The sequence below is a fragment of the Arvicola amphibius genome, chromosome 6, assembly GCF_903992535.2.
Source record: "Arvicola amphibius chromosome 6, mArvAmp1.2, whole genome shotgun sequence".
NCBI lineage: Eukaryota > Metazoa > Chordata > Mammalia > Rodentia > Cricetidae > Arvicola > Arvicola amphibius.
The window spans coordinates 135,047,882-135,066,190 of NC_052052.2; the positions used below are offsets into that span (position 1 = coordinate 135,047,882).

Consider the following 18,309-nt stretch of genomic DNA (forward strand, 5'->3'; position numbering starts at 1 on the left):
ATATTAAATTTTAAGCACTGAACTCTCAAAAATCATGTTTTAAGTATCTTGATTTTTTTTTATTACAACATCACCCTAATAAGCCAGTGCCTTTGGAAAAGAAGAGAAAAATTCAGAGGAAAACACTTCATTCTAAGTGAGGAGAAACCAGGGCAAAGATAATGAAAAAAAAATCCCATTTAATTTTTTAAGATTATACTTTAAAACAATCTGAACTAAGAAAACATTTTATTTAAAAAGTGAAACTTGGAAAAAAAAGGACACAAAAATTAAACTTGGTTGAGGTGTAGAAGATTAAAAGTTACTCTGATAGGTAAAAGATTTCAAACAAAGCAATCAAGTTTGAGATGCCAGACAAAAGTGAAAGATGCATGGAAAAATAAAACTGGCGGCTTATTCTTTCAAAATAGAAAGGACCGTCACGTTGCCTTTCCTCAGAGTAATTTTCTAATTGGTCAATGGACCCATTGGGTATTCTAATCTGTTTTTCATTACTGTCAAGCAATATCTGAAGCTGGGTTTTTATAAAGAAAGGATTTACTTATTGATAGGTAGAGAGGGAAGAAGGAATAGAGGAAGAGACGAGAAGAAAAGAGGAGAGGAGGGGAGGGGAGAAGGGAGGGGAGGGAGAGGGAGGGGAGGGGAGGGGAGGGGAGAGGAGGGGAAGAGAAGAGAAAGACGGGTGGTTGGAGATGGACAGTTAAACCCCATATTCTGGCTCTAGTGAGGGACGTGAACAATACCTCATGGTTTATGGCACACGGCATCTTAAAGGCAGAAGCTGGCAGAGAAGAAGAGATATCATGGCCAGGCCTGCAGAGAGTGCTGTATGGTCAGGCTCTATCTTTTATAAAAAACCCACCTTCATGAGAACTACTAGCTCAGGGTCCCATAAGAAGGACCTTAATCTCTTCCAAGGGCACACTCCCAGTGACACAAGGACCTTCCACTAGGCCCTGCCTGTCAGTTCACCACACTGAGACCAAGTTTTAGCATATGAACCTTCGGGAACAAACTACATTCAAATCACAGTACAGAGAGTTAGCGATGGGAAAGGAGGCATGGTCTCCAGTGCCACCAAATGAATGACATTTGTCTGGTTGACCATGGGTGGTTACACACAAAGCACACCAGGAACAGAATCTGGTTCTTACAGTGCGTGGTTATAGCAAGGACTCTGCAGTTGGTTACCGTGAAACATGAGCAGAGGTATAAAAATGCCATAAGCTCTGAGTTCGAGGCCAGCCTGGTCTACAAGAGCTAGTTCCAGGACAGGCTCTAGAAACTACAGGGAAACCCTGTCTCGAAAAAACAAACAAACAAACAAAAAATGCCATAAGGCATTCTAGTGCTCATTTGCCTACCAGGGCCCTCTCTCCAAGTGTATGGTACACAGAAAACATCTCTTAAGCTGGTGGATGGGTGGCGCTTTGTCTGTTGGTCTAACAAGACCTAACTTAGATAGAAAGAGCTTTGTCATTGTTCAAGCCTCACTCAGCACAAGCAGCAAGTGAATTCACATCTTCCTGTCCAAGCCCAGCTCCTAGAAAAGAGAACACTGGGAAGTCACTGCTTCTTCTTTATTTAAAGTTCTATTATGGCTAGAAACTTGGCAGCTTGCCCTTTCAAAGTGACAGCTTTCAAAAAGTCTACCTAACACAATTTCATCTAATTCCAAACACATGAGAAAATGGGCTGTTAAGGAAAGGAAGAAAGTCTCTCCTCCCCAAGCGTCAGCTCCCTCCCTGCCCTCCTACTCTCTCCCTAATATGAAAAAAGTGGATTATCTTCTCCCCGGGTTGCAAAAATATTCTTCTGAGAATGATTATACCTGTCACAGAGGGAATCTTGAAATAAGTTAAATGTTTAGGTTCATATTCTAGGAATTCCCTGGTGAGCTGAGTTTGCCCTGGAATCTTTGGTAACATTATTACTAAGCTATAGGCGTTCATGCTATGCATGAGGAAGCAGGTCTGTTTATGACAGGAAGAGCCACAGGAAGGCTTTTTCTCACACATCTCTTGGTGACTCAGGAGGAGAAAGTATAATTAGAACAATTAAAGACATTTGTCTTCTGCAGTTATTATTTAAATGGTTGCTACTAAGAAGTCCTACAGCCCAAAATGCTTCAGAAATCCCAGAACAAGAGAAATGAGACTCACACCTTCTCCAGAGGCTAAACGTTTCTTGGTCTACATTTCCTCTAGCCTGGAATATCTCCACTCAATTTTCTCTTTGCTATGAAAATTACTCTTATAAACTATAAATAAGAATCCACAGCAAGTCCCCTGTGTTCAGAGGAATAGAAAGACAGTAGGATCTTTAACGCTTACTGTAATGTGACCCCTGCCAAGTTTTTAAGGCTTATCTTTTCTCTGTCCTGTAGCTAACTCTCACCAGTAAGTATATGCTGTCTGTCTTAAAATAATTTTCTATATATTCTTGCTCTCTTCCTTCAACTTTTAAAAGGGTCTTATTTCTTCTCTGCCTACCAGGTGGTGTGTGTGTGTGTGTGTGTGTGTGTGTGTGTGTGTGTGTGTGTGTTGGGTGGTATGCTTGTCTGGACACGTATTTGAAGGTCAGAGAAGGATTTGGGATTTGGGCGCCATCCTCAATCATTTTATATGTATTTCTTTAAGGCAGGGTTTCTCCTTGAGCTTGAGATTTGAGTTTTCTCAGTTAGTTTGACAGCAGACACACTCAGCCATCCTCATCTTCTCTCACCACAAGACCTGGGGCTAGAGGACTGTGCATGATGCCTCATTAAGAATGTGGGTATTAGGATCTGGTCCTCATAATTGCACATCAAGCTTTCTCATCCAGGAAATCATCTCTCTACTTCATCACTCTTTCTTCATTTGACATGGGGTCTACATCATCTGTATATAGTACAGACTACTCGAAAACTTGAGATCCCAGCCTTCAATGCACCAGAATTACAAAGCTGGCCCTTGTTTATATTCCTTTTAGTTTAGATTTTATTGAGAGAGTCTCCTAGTCACAGAGATTAGCCTTGAACTCATCACGTAGCTGAGGATGATCTTGGCTTATCCTTCTACTGCCATGTCCCAAGTGCTAGAATTAGAAGTCTCTCCTGCCATGCCCAGCATATCTGAAACATTCTTTGTCATCTTACAAGACCCAGCTGAGATGCCTCTGTTATCCAGAAGCCTTCCTCATCTTCTTCCCTGCTCCACCATGCCACAAGACCTATCTCTCTTTCTCTAATTGCTTTACTGCAATTTACCAAAATTTCAATTAGTCTTTATTAGACTGAATTGCAGTGATTTTTTCCTTTTCTTTTTCTTTTTAGAATGAAAGCCACTTGAAGTTAGAGACTGACTTCCTCTTCTTGTTCTCAGACACACTCTGGGCATCTCTCCTAACATGTAAATGACAGCATATCTATTTTCTTTGAACTGGGTGAGTAATGAACTTCACTTCATAACTTCATTTATTCATCACATAATGAATGCCTCTCTTATTCTTTCAATAACCCTGAACAAAAGAGTCTTCTTGGCACCAAGGAGAAGTTGATTGCTAACTGATTGAAAGATTGGTTTAGTTCTGACAAAGAATTATGGGAAGGAATCAATTCTTAGGAAAACACTCAAACCCCACTATACTAAAAACTGCTGGATCTGCCTCTAATTGAATGTTCACCAGGCCATTCTTACTTCCTTGTTTGACCCCAACACAATAGATGTGCCATGTAGATATTCTAATAACTGCTACAAATGGCCTCTCTGTTCATAGCAGACTATTTCTTCCTCTTGGGTCATGGGACTCTGGAAGGCTATGGAGAAATTTTGCAGAAACACAACTGAATGTGTAGAACAGTCTTTTAGAAACTGATGCCACTATGGGACTGGGATGATGGCTCAGCCGGTAAAAATACTTGCTACACAAGGATGAGGACCAGAGTTTGGATCCTAGCCCTGACTTCAGAGGTGGAGGCAGAGGATCTCTAGAGCAAGCTGGCTTTCTAGACTAGCCAAACCTAAGAGCTAGGTTCATGAGAAACCCAGTCCCAATACATAAGGGAAAGTAATCAAGGATGACAGCCAACATTAATCTCTAGCTTCCATGTACACCCACAGTGTACACACACACACAAAAAAATGTATGTCATTCTAAGTAATATGAACATATATTCATGATAATTTTCTGTTTGGGACACACAGGGAACACAAAGGATCTCTAAAAGTATGTGATAACATCAGACATGTCTACAGCTTAGTCCTACCTCTGAGGTCCCGTTAAAATCTCAAATATATCTGTTTTTCTTAAATACTATAGAATGTATTTGGGGAAGCTTACATAAGTTTGTACAGTCTGATGTAGTTTTTTTTTTTAACTTTACTAAAATAATATTTTGAGAAGGGTGCTTGCTATGTTGCCAAGGCTGGCCTTGAAGCGATCCTCTTACCTCAGGCTTTCAAGTGGTTGGGAATATGGCATGCTTCACTCTCATAAAATGGTTCTTAATCAACTATTTCCAGCTATGGTGAAAGTTTGTTATATACACACATTAGCCACATTCTGGGTATTCCGGATATTCATGAATACTTCCCAGTAACTGTCAGTATTCATGGCTAAGCGGCTAGTTAAAACGAAGAGCCAGACATTTCCTTTCTTTTCCTCTCCTGGTTTCTCTGATCTGCTCAATTAGTTTCACAAGGGCAGCTTTCAAAATGAAAAGTTACTGTTGAGGACTAGTAGTGGAAATAGAGAATTGGACATGGGGCTCTGTAACTCTGAAGTCAGAGGGCAGCAGTGCTCCCGGGGTCCACTAGTGGCCACTGGGTGAACTGCAAGATGACTACGTGAACCAGGGCAAGAGCCTTATTGCCTTCTCGGGCATTCATAATTCCCTTTACTAAGATGATTTGGGAGTGGGGTGGAGGTGGGAGGGCTTGATATATTTAGTGTCAAACTCTCTGTGATTTTAGACAAACAGAAATTCAAACTCCGCAGAGTAATAGCCTGATTCAGAGAGTATGTCCGCTGATATATTTTCCCCTGTCCAGCTCTCTTGACATTACCCTGCTATGAATCTTGATTCAGAGGCTCCATCCTCACAGCATACAGTGAAAAACCCTGAACAAAACATACTGAAATATGGATGCTGAAATATGTCATTAATAAGTTATAGTGATTAGGGATGCTGAGTCACTCAGTTTGTGACTGGCTGTTTTCATCCATTCAGATCAGCCTCTGGTCTCTGGCCCCTCACTTTCCTCTGTAAGGGTTGTGTGGGAACAACTCATGGGTCAAGTGGGCTGTGGACACATGATTACATAGCAAATAAAGACTGCTTTTTCAAAATAGGTGAAATATTCCCCATCTCTGCTTCCAAAGGTAGATGTACAGAAAACCAATTATCTCAGGTATAAGAGGAAAAAAATAATCAATTGACCATTCAGGTGGTCTGGTGAATTTTATATGTCATTGGCAACATTTGGTTCAGATTTATGATTTTCTTAGGTTCTCCACAGGTGATGTCCTGAACTGATGGGGAAGGATTCTCTGTACATGCTATCTCACCAGCCATCACTTGTCCTGTGTGGTGGGCCAGATGCTGCCACGGGCAATATCTGTCCAGTCCTTAGGAACACCCTGCACGTGGCTTCTATTTTGCCGATGAGAAAATTAAGGCTTGGGGACTTAGATGACTCGTTCTGGGATGGACAGCTGGGTTTTCTGCTTCCTGTACCAGGGATATTCTTTGGGCTCTTTACCACCTGCCCGGAGATCCATGTGTTCTCATGATTCCTGGTATGGGTGTCTGAGCCCCTTCCTCTTTCTTTTCCTATGTCTGACTTCTGCTGGAGCCAAGGTACTCCTTTCAGGAGTACAGTGCCTTCTCTGCCAGAGGGGAATTTTACAAGAAGGTTGAATATCCCCAGGTGACCCATGGGAGAGCTTGGTGTCTGCAGTCTTTTCGGTTTTATTTGCATTCTTATAAAAAACAAAAGGACTTCTAGCATGGGCAGCAAAGAGGTAAAGAATATCAACTGATGGCTTTAGGCCAGTGTTCTAACCTGTATCAAAGGAAGTTGAGGCTGGTGGGTTGCATACCCAGTTCTGTGACTTTAATGTCTGGGTTTAGAATGTGGCACTTAGCTGGGAGAGTTAGTTCCTGGGCACTAAGAGTCACTGTGTGACTGTCTGTACCTACCTCAGCAAGTAGATGTTTATCCCCCAGGAAACTCAACACTGAGAGCCCACAGGAACAAAACTGGGTTTTGGTGCATAAACGATATTCCACAATGTCCTGCCAGCTAAATGCCATTCAGGGACAAGAGTCTGAATGTCCCTGCTCATTCCCCCAAGGGAATGGCTTCTGTATCACCAAGCCAGTGCTGGCACCTGGGCCCTGTCACAGCTGACAGGGCTAAGAGGAGGTCAGTTGGTGGCTGCTGCACCCAGAGCAGGTCCCTCAGGATGAGGCAGAGGCAAGAGGCAGAGGAAGCAGCTTGCCTTGCCTCCTTAGCCAGCTGCGCAGGAGATGGAGGACTTCATCTCTATTACTGTCAGAATCTGGCACCTCGCGCCAGCTCTGAGATTCATAGCTATGGATGGAGGAAAGAGAAAGAAGGAGTTGCAAGCCAGACAATCAGACGCAGCCACAATATTTTAGAAGTGGAATCTTCCAGCTAGAGAACATTCTCCAAAGTGCAGAACACTATGGGTGGAAGAGGCCTTGGTGAATCCAGCATGTTTTGTAAAAGGAAAGGCTGAGAAATAGAGGAAGTCACTTCCTTACATGACAAGATCAGCAAGTGTCAAAACTGGGCTGCCATTCAGGGACTTTGCTGTTTTTGCAGCTTGAAAGAGTTTTGGAACCCTTTCTTAGACACCAGAGACTGAGAGGTTGCCATTTGTAGATCTTCGTGGGAGAAGTTCTTCCATAGATCCCTCATGGGAAAGGGGATCTGGCTCTACTGGATACAGTGGTGTGCTCCTCTTACCTTGCAGATTGACACCCCTGGGCACCACGCCCTGCAGCTCCTCAGTTGGGAGGTCAACTTCTGCTGCATTGGAATTGTTGGGGGGCACTGCTCTCCTGCCCCCAAAGGTGGTCGTTGGAGTATCTGACATTCTCAGATTTACTGGATCCTTGGGAAAGGGAGAAGAAAGTCCATGGAAGAGGGATGTGAGATGAGCATCACCTGTGGCCCAGATTCTAAAGTGGAGACAGAGATGCACCTGTGCACAGCAATGACGGGCAACGTGAACGTCCCACACAAATGAGAGTTGAGAGGTGGCAGTGAGGATGAGCCTAGGGATGGAGAGTGTTCCCCGAGGATCTCAGGGAGATGTCCTGCTTGTTAAAACATAAAGAGAGAACGAGAAAGAGTGTTTGCCTGAAGCAAAGAAAATCTTTCAAGACTACAGACAGCAGAACTTCCCTCTCCCCAAACCCCCAAAGCCTATACGTTTGTAGGCGCATGCACCAATTCATCTCATGGAGATTCACCAAACCTAAGTCACTGTGAGAATCAGACTCACAAAAACATGGCCAGATTAGGATAATTCGTTAAAGTCGTCGTTTAATTATAGCATAGCATAACATAGATAGATAGATAGATAGATAGATAGATAGATAGATAGATAGATAGACAGATAGATTGATTGATTGATAGATAAAATAGACCAGCCATTTAATTCTGTCACTACTTAATGAGGGCTTCTTGTAAGCCTGGCTGTGATCTTAGTACTTAGGTAGGTACAACAGAAACCAAAACAGCACCTCTTTCCCAAGAGTTTACAGTATAGTGGGGTTAGGAATGGACCATTCAAGAATCCCACATGATGCTGTTTGGGTGTGTGGCATGGAGACCGTGGCTATGTTCAGATGGATTGTGAGTAGGCTGTGCTCTGACATGGTCTGGCCTGTTTCCTCTTCCCCTCTGAGTTTGTGCAGGCGACCGGCCAGTCTAAACACTACACACCTTAACTTCAGGGCCCAATAAGGACTTGTTGACCAGCTGGTCAAAATGAAGGGGGACTTTGTTTCGGAACTCTCTTTACCTGACCCACCGTGCAGTGACTCCTGGCAACCTGGCTATTTGTAAAAACTAGGCACACCCTTGCAAGATGACATGTTGCCATTACAGAATCAGCTTGATTAGACAGTTGTAGCAATGAGAGGAGCAAGACTGGGCTCAGAACCACTTGGTAAGGTATCTGCTCTTGGGAGGAGACAGGGTCTCTTGGAAGAAGGAGACAGGAGTGGGTATCTACAAACACCTTTCAGGATTTACAGGTAATCTCTGGTGAGCTGAGGCAGGGGAGGAGATTAAAGAAAAGGTTTAATGACAAAGAAGACAAGAGAACACACCGCTCTGGTGTCTTGTCAATGGCAAAGACACACTGACTGGTCACTAGAGGCCAGCAGCAGGATGTGGGGAGCAGTGCTGGGCAGTCAGGCAGCCTTCTGGGAGAGAGCAAGTAAAACAAAGAATTGGAACATTCCAGGCGCTGGTCAAGAGAGGGTAGTGCCCGCCACTGGGTGAATGTAGGAGGGGGGACTGTCCTTCTTAGTAGATGCAACAAAGGGAAAGGAATTTGAGTTTAGACACTGTGTTAATATGGGGTAAGGAATGACCAGGGCAGGGCAACCGAACCTGCTGTCTTCTAGCCAGGTGAGCATTCTCAGATGGCCTTGCCCTCTCTTCTAACCTTATTCCACATTCCACAGTTGGTTTCCCTTAGGCAAGCAGACCTGCTCTTAGAGGAGCAACCCCATTCCCATCCCTGTCAAAGCGTCTTCTCCACCAGCTGTGCTTGTAGCATAGTTTGTTAGAGTTCAAAGAAGTCCTCAGAAGTAGGACTGAACATTTCAAACTCAGAGGCAAAAGCTGGGAACTGGAGAGAGGGGCTGCCTCTGACCCTCCCCAACCCTTCAGAGATACAGAAATGTAAGTCCAGAGAGACAGCCATAGCTTGGGGCAGGGCTACTCAGTCCTGCTCTGAGGGTCTCTTACCTGTTTGAGCTCCTGAGAGGGTGCCCTGGTAGGCTCCTTGTGTGCCTCTGAGTACTTCCTCAAAAGGACTCAGGAAAAGTGACCAGAAAGTCGTCTCTTAAATAACTGCCTAACGGCTCCCACCCTCCTCCCCATCCCAGAGGATTTCTCCTCCCCTTTCTTGACAGCTGGTGGAGGGGGCAGAACTGTTTCTAGGGCTTTCCACGTACTTCTGCCACTCGGCTTTGAAATGCCTACATGTGCTCCTTCCTGCCTCCATTGCCTCTTTGCTCCCGGGTTCCCATGCTGGCACGTCCTCACCATCCCACCTCCAGGGTCAGCCTTTCCCCTCCTCCAGATGCCACTAGTAACTACCAAATGGCATTGCTGTGTTTGCCAGCCTCTCCCCTGCCCTCCTGCTGGGTCAGAAGGGCTAAAGGGTCCTTTTTCTGTGAAGGAATGCTTTGCCACGCAGATGGGTGATGAGCTGGCAGGCGGGAGGGAGGATCTGCCTGCCCACAGACAGGTTACACAGACAGTTGTGACCACGCAAAAAGCAAGAGCAATGAGTCCCTCTTGTGTAAAGCAAACTGCCTCCTGGAGGTTCCCAGAGAGCCCAAGCCCAACCACAGGACTTCCTGCAGGGCAGCCACCCTGATGTCCAGTCCCAGTAAAGTGTGTAGATGTCCTTAAGAGAGCCACACAGTTAGACATGCTTTGTGTTTTCACTTGAAGTCATTCTGCAGTATCTTCAAGACGTCCAGAGAAAGGAAAGGAAGTTTTCCTCCCCAGGCTTTGCCTATTTCTGTTTTGAGAGTGTCATGTGTTTAAAGACTACTTATTTCAACCCCAGATCCTCCGAAGTGCTCTCGTTGTCTTAAAGGGAGACAGGAAATATTATTAGTTAGGAATTCATATTCCCCCCCACCCCAACTCTGCCACAAATCTGTGGACTTGTCTGCAGCTTTACCAAGTTTTTCTTCCTTCTTATCCTTGAAATGGGAAAGGGTCCTTGCCTTCTTGTCCACACCAAACATCTGTGTCTTCGCCGTGCTCCATGTCACTTTCTCCAGGGCTTTGATGGCCCGGCCTCTTATCAGCTCTTCCTCCCGTGGCTTCAAGCTCTGGCTCTCTTGCAGCTGCTTCCTGTCAGCATTGACACAATTTCAAGTTGAGTCCCTTCAACATTTTAAAAAGCCTTTTCTCAACTCATGTTATCCTGGTCATTTTTTATTCTCTCTCCTCCCCTCTGTCTCCAAGCCTCTGGCTTCTGGGTTCTATCTCCTCCGTTATTGTGTATTTAAACTGCTAAAACAAAGGTATCTGCCTTAGTACATTTTGTTGCTGTAACAAAATACCTGAACTAGGACATTTATAAAGAAAAAATGTTTTATTTAGCTCACGGCTCTACAGGTTGAGAATTTTTAAAACATGGCGTTGTCAACTTCTTAGTGTCTAGCAGAGGTCTTGCGCCTTCTCATCCTTCTGTGGGGATGGGATAGGTTTATTGAGTACACTGAAGGTGCAGCCAGCTGATCGCAAGGACACTGTCTACCACACACCATGTCTCACTGAGGCAGAAAGCAGGGGGGCAAGTTGGCATGACTGGAAAAGAGAAAATATGAGGGCTTTTTAATGAACTGTCCTCAGAGTAAGCAACCTAGTCTCATGAGAGCTACACTGATCTCTCTTAAAGGTCTAATCAACTCTCACACAGAGGCCCCAGTTTCAAGCCGAGTTTTGGAGAAGAGAAGCCACATTGAAATGAGAGTGCCTCCAATTGTCTGTTTTCAAGCCAAAGAAGACTGAGTTTTTAATCTTGCGGGGCACTGAGCTAGCTCTCTTGCCTACTCTGTCCTCGAAGGTCTTTCTTGTGGTCTCCGAGACGCTGCACACTGTGCTTTTTCCTCCAGGGCACTGTGCTATCCTTTGATCGTCTCAGCAACTTTGATGGTTTTATATTTCCTTGTATCTCCTGGCCCCTCTCAAATCTAGGTGCTCAGCCACGGTTTCTTCCAGAGCTGGAGACTTCCCTGACGAGCTGCCTGTTGGTCACCTTATTTTGGTACACCCAGTGCAGCCTACACTCATCATCTCCATGATGGGAAACAATTTGTTCTGAAGACTTGACAAATCACAGAGTTCCCCTGTCTCAGTGAATGCCAGCAGCTTGAGTAGCTACCAAGCTAAGCCTGTGGGCAAATTGCAGACAACCCCACCCCAAGCCTCAAATCCAACCCTTCATCAGATATCTCCTATTCTACCTTTTAATTAGTCTTGAACTTTCCTCTATATCCCTTTCAATTCTTTCTCCACAATGCAGTCACAATAAACACTGAAGAGCTCGAGTCTGGGTTCAGATTCTCTGTCCAAACCTTTCCATCACTGATTAACTTTGCTTTCAAGGTAAATTCTAAAAAGAAAAAAAAAATTCAACCGAAAAAGACTCCATATGACCTAGACCCTACTCTACTCTTATGCCCTCCGTCTTTCATGTCCTCAGGTCATCTCCTGCCCCCACTTCCTATCACACCTTGCTCCAGTCACTAAACTTCCTATTCTGTGCCTCAAGGCTGAAACGCAGTCCCCCTCACCCTTCTCCACTTGCTAGAAGCTCAGTCCGCTGTTCACAGGGCTGATCACGGCATCAGTGGCTCAGCTGTCCGGCAAGAGCTTGTCTAATGCCGGTGCTCTGACACTTCTGGGGTCACGTCCCTGATTGGATTCCCACTGGGCAGCAGGGACTCCAGTCAGAGAGAGGCTGCTGAAGATACCCAAGCAAAGCCCACCGTCCTCTGCTGCCTACCAGAGGACCTGAGTGAATATACCACAGTGGTCGGCTAGACTTACGTGAGATCTGGGGAAGAGTGGCCATGACTGCCATCACACAGATGTCAACCCTCTGGTTGACTGTGCATTCAGGACTCACTTGTCACCTCACAACCATCGCTATCATGCTACATTTGGCCCAAGACTTAGTTCTGTGGATGTGCACACACTTTGGTTCAAGAGTGCTCCACCACCATTTCAGCAACATAACTGTTACAGATTTTCTGTGCTCAAGAGACAGTCAGTAACCCAGCGTCAGAGGCACCAAGTCTAGCATGTGGCTGAGGCTCATCTATCTTAGAGCACTGCCTCATGGTCCTGTGACTTGGGAGTCAGAACAACAGTTTCTGGTCCTAGAATGAGTCTTGAGTTGTGTCAGCCTCTGTGATATGTACAGAAGCAATCTATGTGACTAGACACCAAGGTCTTTGAGTACGGCATGGTGTTCTTCATACCTGACAGCCCTTTTGGTCGGCATGAGGAAGACATTTATAGCATGTGGGTCAAACTAGGAAAATGAAAAGCACATTGGGTATTTTTAAAGAGAGGAATTGTTTATACAGGTGATAGAAGAGACGGGAAGGCAAACAGTGGGAGGTGAGTCAACCCCACAATTAGAAATGGAGTAGTTGGTGTCACCATATAGCAGGAGTTGAGGTTGCGTGGCGGGACCTAGAATCCCATGGGACTGTCTAGTGGGAGCTGGAGATTCAGTCATTACTAGAAACAGGGTCTGAGGTCAGGACTAGTCCAGTCTGTCTTTTTGGTTGTTTGTTTGTCTCTGTCCAATATTCCTCCATTGCCTCCTCTTTGCTGAACTTAGCTGGAAATCATTTTGCCTACAGAGGGCAAAAGATTCTGAGAAACAGCACCAGAACCATGGCCCTGTGTTAGGGTCACCACGACCACCCTTGAGTGTTGAGCTATCAGTGCCCCACAGAATTAGTTGTCTAAGTGGGTGATTTACAGCAAAAAGACCTATGGGCGAGGTCCACTGGCAATCAGGCAGAAAGTCTCAAGGGGCCTCTCCCATGTAAGTCATATAGGACGTGCCAGACACCACAGCAATGAACTGTGACCACGCATGTGTCATGGTGCATACCAGAGAAATAAATGGATTCGGTTCCAGGAATTGGTCATGTAGGCACCTTCTACCAAGTTAGAGACAAGAGGTTCTCAAACTATGGGTCATGACCCCTTATGGAGGGGTAGGTCAAATAATCATTTCATAGTGGTCACATAGCAGGTATTTATAATATTCATAACAGTGGCAAAATTACAATCATGAAGTGTTAAAAATAATTTTATGGTTGGGGGGATCACCACAACATGAGGAACTGTATTTAAAAAGTTGCAGCCTTAGGATGGTTGAAAACTACTGGTCTAGACTTTGTTAGGGAAGCAGGTAGTCTATAATAAAGCCCAACTTTGTTGAGTTTAGACACAGTGGTGGCACTGATCAGTTAAGGGACACTAGGTAGAGTCTTGAAACCCATGTTCCCAGATGCCAGTCAGTTTGGAGGTCACTGTGGGATTCTTTTCTGCAGTCCCCATACCCTTAGCAGAACAGGACAGAGGATTGAGAAGCCCCTAGGAACCCTCTAAGTTAGTAGTTCCAGTGTTTGCATCAGTGGCTGTGGAGCCAACAAGCTCCCTTTACAGTCGCTGATGTCTGCTGAGACCTCGACTATCACCTGGAACAAGAGGACCAGTGATTCACTGCGGCCACTCTGGTTTGGGCCCGCTTCTCTGGCATTACTGGTCCAGAAGGGACCACTGAAGAGAGCAGCATCCCTCTTCCTGCACGAGCCTGGTGCTTTTTCATCATTCTACAGTGCAGGGTCATGATCCCAATGTCCTGTTGACTGAAACACAAAGAACGGACATTTGTACCAGCCTGCCTAGTCCAAGGGCAAACAGGAATACACGAAGACATCACTCAGGGATCCTGGCTCTATCAGAAACGCAGAGCAACCTGGGGGAATTGTGAGCAAACAGAAGGTGTTTGAGATGAGAAAAAAAAACCCTAACTCCTTGGTCCTGAATTTTCACATCAGCGGTCTTGACACTTTTCTTGCTAAAGAATCCACCGTTTTTCTCCAGGATGGTAATACCCAGGAGGTGGCCTGTGTTTGCTCAGGTAATGAATGTTCCAGCAAACACTGTTTGATTTACATGCAAAATTTCACATCTCAAACAGAGAACCCAGTCATGTCTGGATGCTGCTATTTTGGTTTTTTTTTCCAGCTGAATAAGACCTTCATGGGTTAGGGCTGGATTTCCAGAGGGAAGTGAGAGGGCGTAAATAACAACTGGCCTGGTACAAAGACGTCCTGGCCTCGGCCACGAAGGATCAAAATCCACCTCTTGGGAGGGCTTCTCTCCTCCGCTGCCCTTGCTGCTGGGAGACTTGGGGAGGAAACTTTCCACTCCAGAAGGCAGTGTCGTGGCAGAGAGAGTCAGAGGGAGGCTGGGTGAAAAGTTTACAGCTGTGTCCCAGCCACAGTGGCACGCGGGTGGCGCAGCTAAGTGACTCTCATTGTACACTCTCACTTCTGAAGAAGCTCTTCAGGAGCTTCAAAGATTCATAACAACAGCGAAAGGCCCAAGAAGGCTGCCGTAAGTTTCTCCTATCCCCTCGTCACTTTGCCCTCGTCTCTTTTCAGGATATAGCTGAATTATGCTGGGAAGCGTTCTAGATGCTAGGTGCCTACTCATTGTGTTGGCTACCCTAGGCATGGCCTTCATTCGTCAGTGGTCTCTGTCACTTTTCTTCCCAGTAATTTTGGGTGGCTGGGCTGACTTTCCTTATGGCAGGCCACCCGAAGGCCAATGGGCGAAGAAAGGTTTCATGGATCACATAATCACAGTGAATACCACTACTCTGCTTTAAATTCTGGTAAAATATACATAACAACATTTATTATCTTAAGTCAGGCATAATGGTCCATAGCTATGATCCCAGCATTCAGGTGGCAGAAGCATCTGAGGGCAGCCTGGGCTATACCATGTCAGTTCTTTTCTACTGGTTATGCTCAGACCGTTGACCACTAGAGTAAAGTCAGATGCTTTCCAATGAGGCCTGTGGAAGCAGGTTGAGGAGTCTTCCAGTTTATAACGGTCCCTTCTCTAGGCCAATCTGGTTCCCGATGTGGTGGCACTTCTTGTTGGGAAGGGGACACCAGAACCAGGCCTGCAGTACTCTTGTGGAGGGAGAAAGAGCAGCGAGCACCGTTGAAACCTAGATGTTGGGAGGGCACCTTGTAGTGGCAACTGGCAGGAACTGGGAGGAGGTGATGTTCTGCAGGGGCTTCCTGACAGCAGAACTTCTGGAGACAATCTATGAATTTCCAAAGCCATTGCACAATCGTGCACAGGCATTAAGACACCACCAGAGAACTGGGCGAGTTCTCTGTTCTTTGATGCTCACTCGGCAATTTCTGCAGTGCAGTTTCAGATAACTACCCCGGCCCTTCCTGTGAGCGTGTTTCTGAATGGTGCGTCTCTCCCCTCCTGAAGCTCACTGTAAGTGGTTAAAATAGCAATTGACACTTTTGCTGTACCATATGGACATTTATCACCATCCACTGGAATACCTTCCACATTTCTAGTTTACATATATATCATTCTTAAATATTTTTAATAAATTCAGACCATGTAACTTGCCTAGAAGAAAGTCTCGTACTTAGTTTTTTTTTTTTTTTTTTTTTTTAAGAAAAGAAAAAAAGATAGCGCAGAAGCCCAAGGATAGAAGAAATCAGGTTAGGGTTCTTGAGTCCGCAGCTACTTCAGTAGTCTTGGTATGCTAATGGTATGTGATTAGTCTCTGAAAGGAGACCAGTGAAAGTAATGAACAACATAGCTCACTGTCCTTGATTTCTCATGGACGTTCTTGACCATTGAGCACATTAAAACCTTTTAATGGGGGAACAGAACTAGGAATGTATAAACTTAGCTCCAAGACATCCTGTACCATCATGGTTCATGGAACCAAACTGATCTGAGCTCTGGTGCTTCTCTACCATGTTTTCACCTCCTGGGCCTCTCCCAGGGCTCCGTTCTCTCCTATTATTTGGATACTTCGCTTTATGAAGTATTTCTTTTTTCCTAAAACATTATCCCTCAAATGTGAAGAGTTTTTTTTATGGTTGTATACATGAGTTCACTATGCCAGCAGATACCCAAAGATGAATCCGTTTTCCACATCTCTTGGCTGTCCCTCCCATGGTGGCTCTGTACTTTAAACCACGGGAGCCACAGATGGGACTGTGCCAGGTCAGGACCAGAGCCTCACAAGGGTTTAGGAGTTTCTGTTTCATGGTCTTAGGACCTGAAAACTCTATGAGGACATTTAGCTGACTGCTGCAGCCAGGTTGACTGCAGCAGAGGAAAGCAGAGGGGAATCCTTGGAGAGGAAGAGGAGCCCCACTAAAAGTATATGGAGATCAGACAAACTCCCGGCTGAGCCACACACAAAAGTTCATAAAACTGTGAGCCATGAAATAAAATGACTGCTTAATCCATGAAGTCCTGGGGCACTTGGTTACACAGCAATGACAAGTGGAACACCTTAATACAATGAATATTCATCTAGTACTTTCTATTGGAGGGTGGCGCAATGAATAAGGGATGCTGTCTGCCTTTGAGGCATACAGTTCAGAGGAGGAAAGCGGATTAAAAGCCAGTCTCTCAGAATTTAATCAACAAGTCTTTCCCCATAATTCCATAGATTTCAAAATATTGCATCTTTCACTCCCATGACAAATACCTTTTTTATGGACTTAATCTGGCATATGACGTATGTGTAGAAATACATGCCGATTAATTGATGAATTAAAGTCAGTGAAATCTCTCGTATCAGCGAAAGCAGCGCGTGTTGCTGACCAAACGTGGAAAAGTAAAGGCCTTTGTTGAATTACGTATGGAGGACTGGTTTTCATTTTATCTCCTGCCTTAAATAGTCTGTCATTCATTTTACACTTGGGTTTCCAAGGCTGAAAGCCTCATAAAAGGAAGTGCCAAAGAAATGCAAGTGCACGGAAGAGTTTATGCTCGCTCAAATGTCTTATTCATACATAGTAATTCTAAACTAAGTAAGATGCGCCCACTCCATCATCCAACTTAATGGTAAACCTACCTCTCGTTTATACCCCAGCTGTGGGTGCCCTTTCCCCTCATTTCTTTGGGCTGCTTACAACATGTTTTCTTATATCAACTATATTTTCCAGATATGGGAGCCCACCATATATCCCTAATCTTCTTCTTAATCTGAAGGTATTTACGGAGACAGGCTTGTAAAATGACCTTTGGAGACTGATGTTGGATATATTGGCCTAAGTGCCTAAGGATGTGGCAAATCTAACCAATAATACCTGAGCCATGTCCACCAGCCTCTCCTCTCCCCACCTGCATAAGCATAGAAGCTGGCAGTGCTGTAGGAAAAATATAAAGTGTCCCAAAGCTGAAAAAAAATTCAAAGAAATAAAATCAACTGGTGAAGCAATGTGGCATGATTTCTCTGGGTAACCATTCAACACAGTTGCCAAAACTTCCGACAGTACTAACTTTAAAACTATCTATCCATCTATCTGTCTGTCTGTCTGTCATTTCTCTAATCTATCCATCTACCTACCTACCTGTCCTACACCATATATTTTAATGTACATGCAGATAACCCTTTACCGTGTAGGAATTCTGTAAGATATGCTATATGTATATATAGTATACATGTTTACAAGGGGACACAGTATACACATACATATATTTATGTATACATTACGGTGATCCTTTGGTATTTGCAAAGGGTTGATTCTGGTATATTCCTCCTCTCAAATCCAAGATCCACAGATGCTCAAGTTTCAGGGTGTAGCCATGAGTAGGATTCCCATACTACAGTGGATGGCCCCACACTCATAACCAACTGAGAAACACAAAGTGGACTTAGTGGGTGATCAAAAAAATAGTCATGAAGTTGGGGAGTCTGTTAGGGAACATAATCATATTTCACTGCATACATGTATGAAATTTTCATAAATAAAGTAAAATTGTATAACAGGTAACATGATAAGAAGGCTTGTGGAGAAAAATAAATCAGGGACAAAAAAGGGGCAAAGGTGCTTCCATATTTGCACAAAACCTCTGCACAGCTTATGTTCTTTAAATCATCTTCAGATGAGTTATGAGGCTTATTATCATGCAGACACCATGGGAAATTGTTGTCAGCCTGCATTTTTAGGGGATGGCAAGAACAAAATGACTGCAGCATAGACACAATGTTTGAGAATATTTTTGCTTAGAGGGGAGTTATAAACGGATGCAGACCTCACGGATGTAAAGACTGCAGATACCAAGGATCAGCTGAACACATAATGCATATCATAGAGTTGAACAGCCTCAAGAAAATCAGAACTGTTTTACTTCCCTTTAACCCACGCTATGCTAGTACTGTCACTAGTAAAAAACAAAACAAAGAAACAAACAAACAAAAACAAACAGCAAGTGCCCTTTT

At 44.5% G+C, this 18,309-nt stretch overlaps 1 protein-coding gene across 1 annotated transcript in view; it reads right to left on the reverse strand.

Annotated features, from left to right (window-relative positions):
- The window catches only part of F13a1 (coagulation factor XIII A chain), a 154,924-nt gene extending 145,843 nt beyond the window's left edge, over nucleotides 1-9,081 (reverse strand). The window contains exons 1-2 of the mRNA XM_038334077.1: nucleotides 8,994-9,081; nucleotides 6,975-7,122 (exon numbers count right to left, since the gene is read on the reverse strand). Of these exons, the coding sequence (XP_038190005.1) occupies nucleotides 6,975-7,104 (130 nt within the window). The 5' untranslated portion in view covers nucleotides 7,105-7,122; nucleotides 8,994-9,081. The remainder of the gene's footprint in view (nucleotides 1-6,974; nucleotides 7,123-8,993) is intronic.
- Between the last annotated feature and the right edge of the window lie 9,228 nt (nucleotides 9,082-18,309).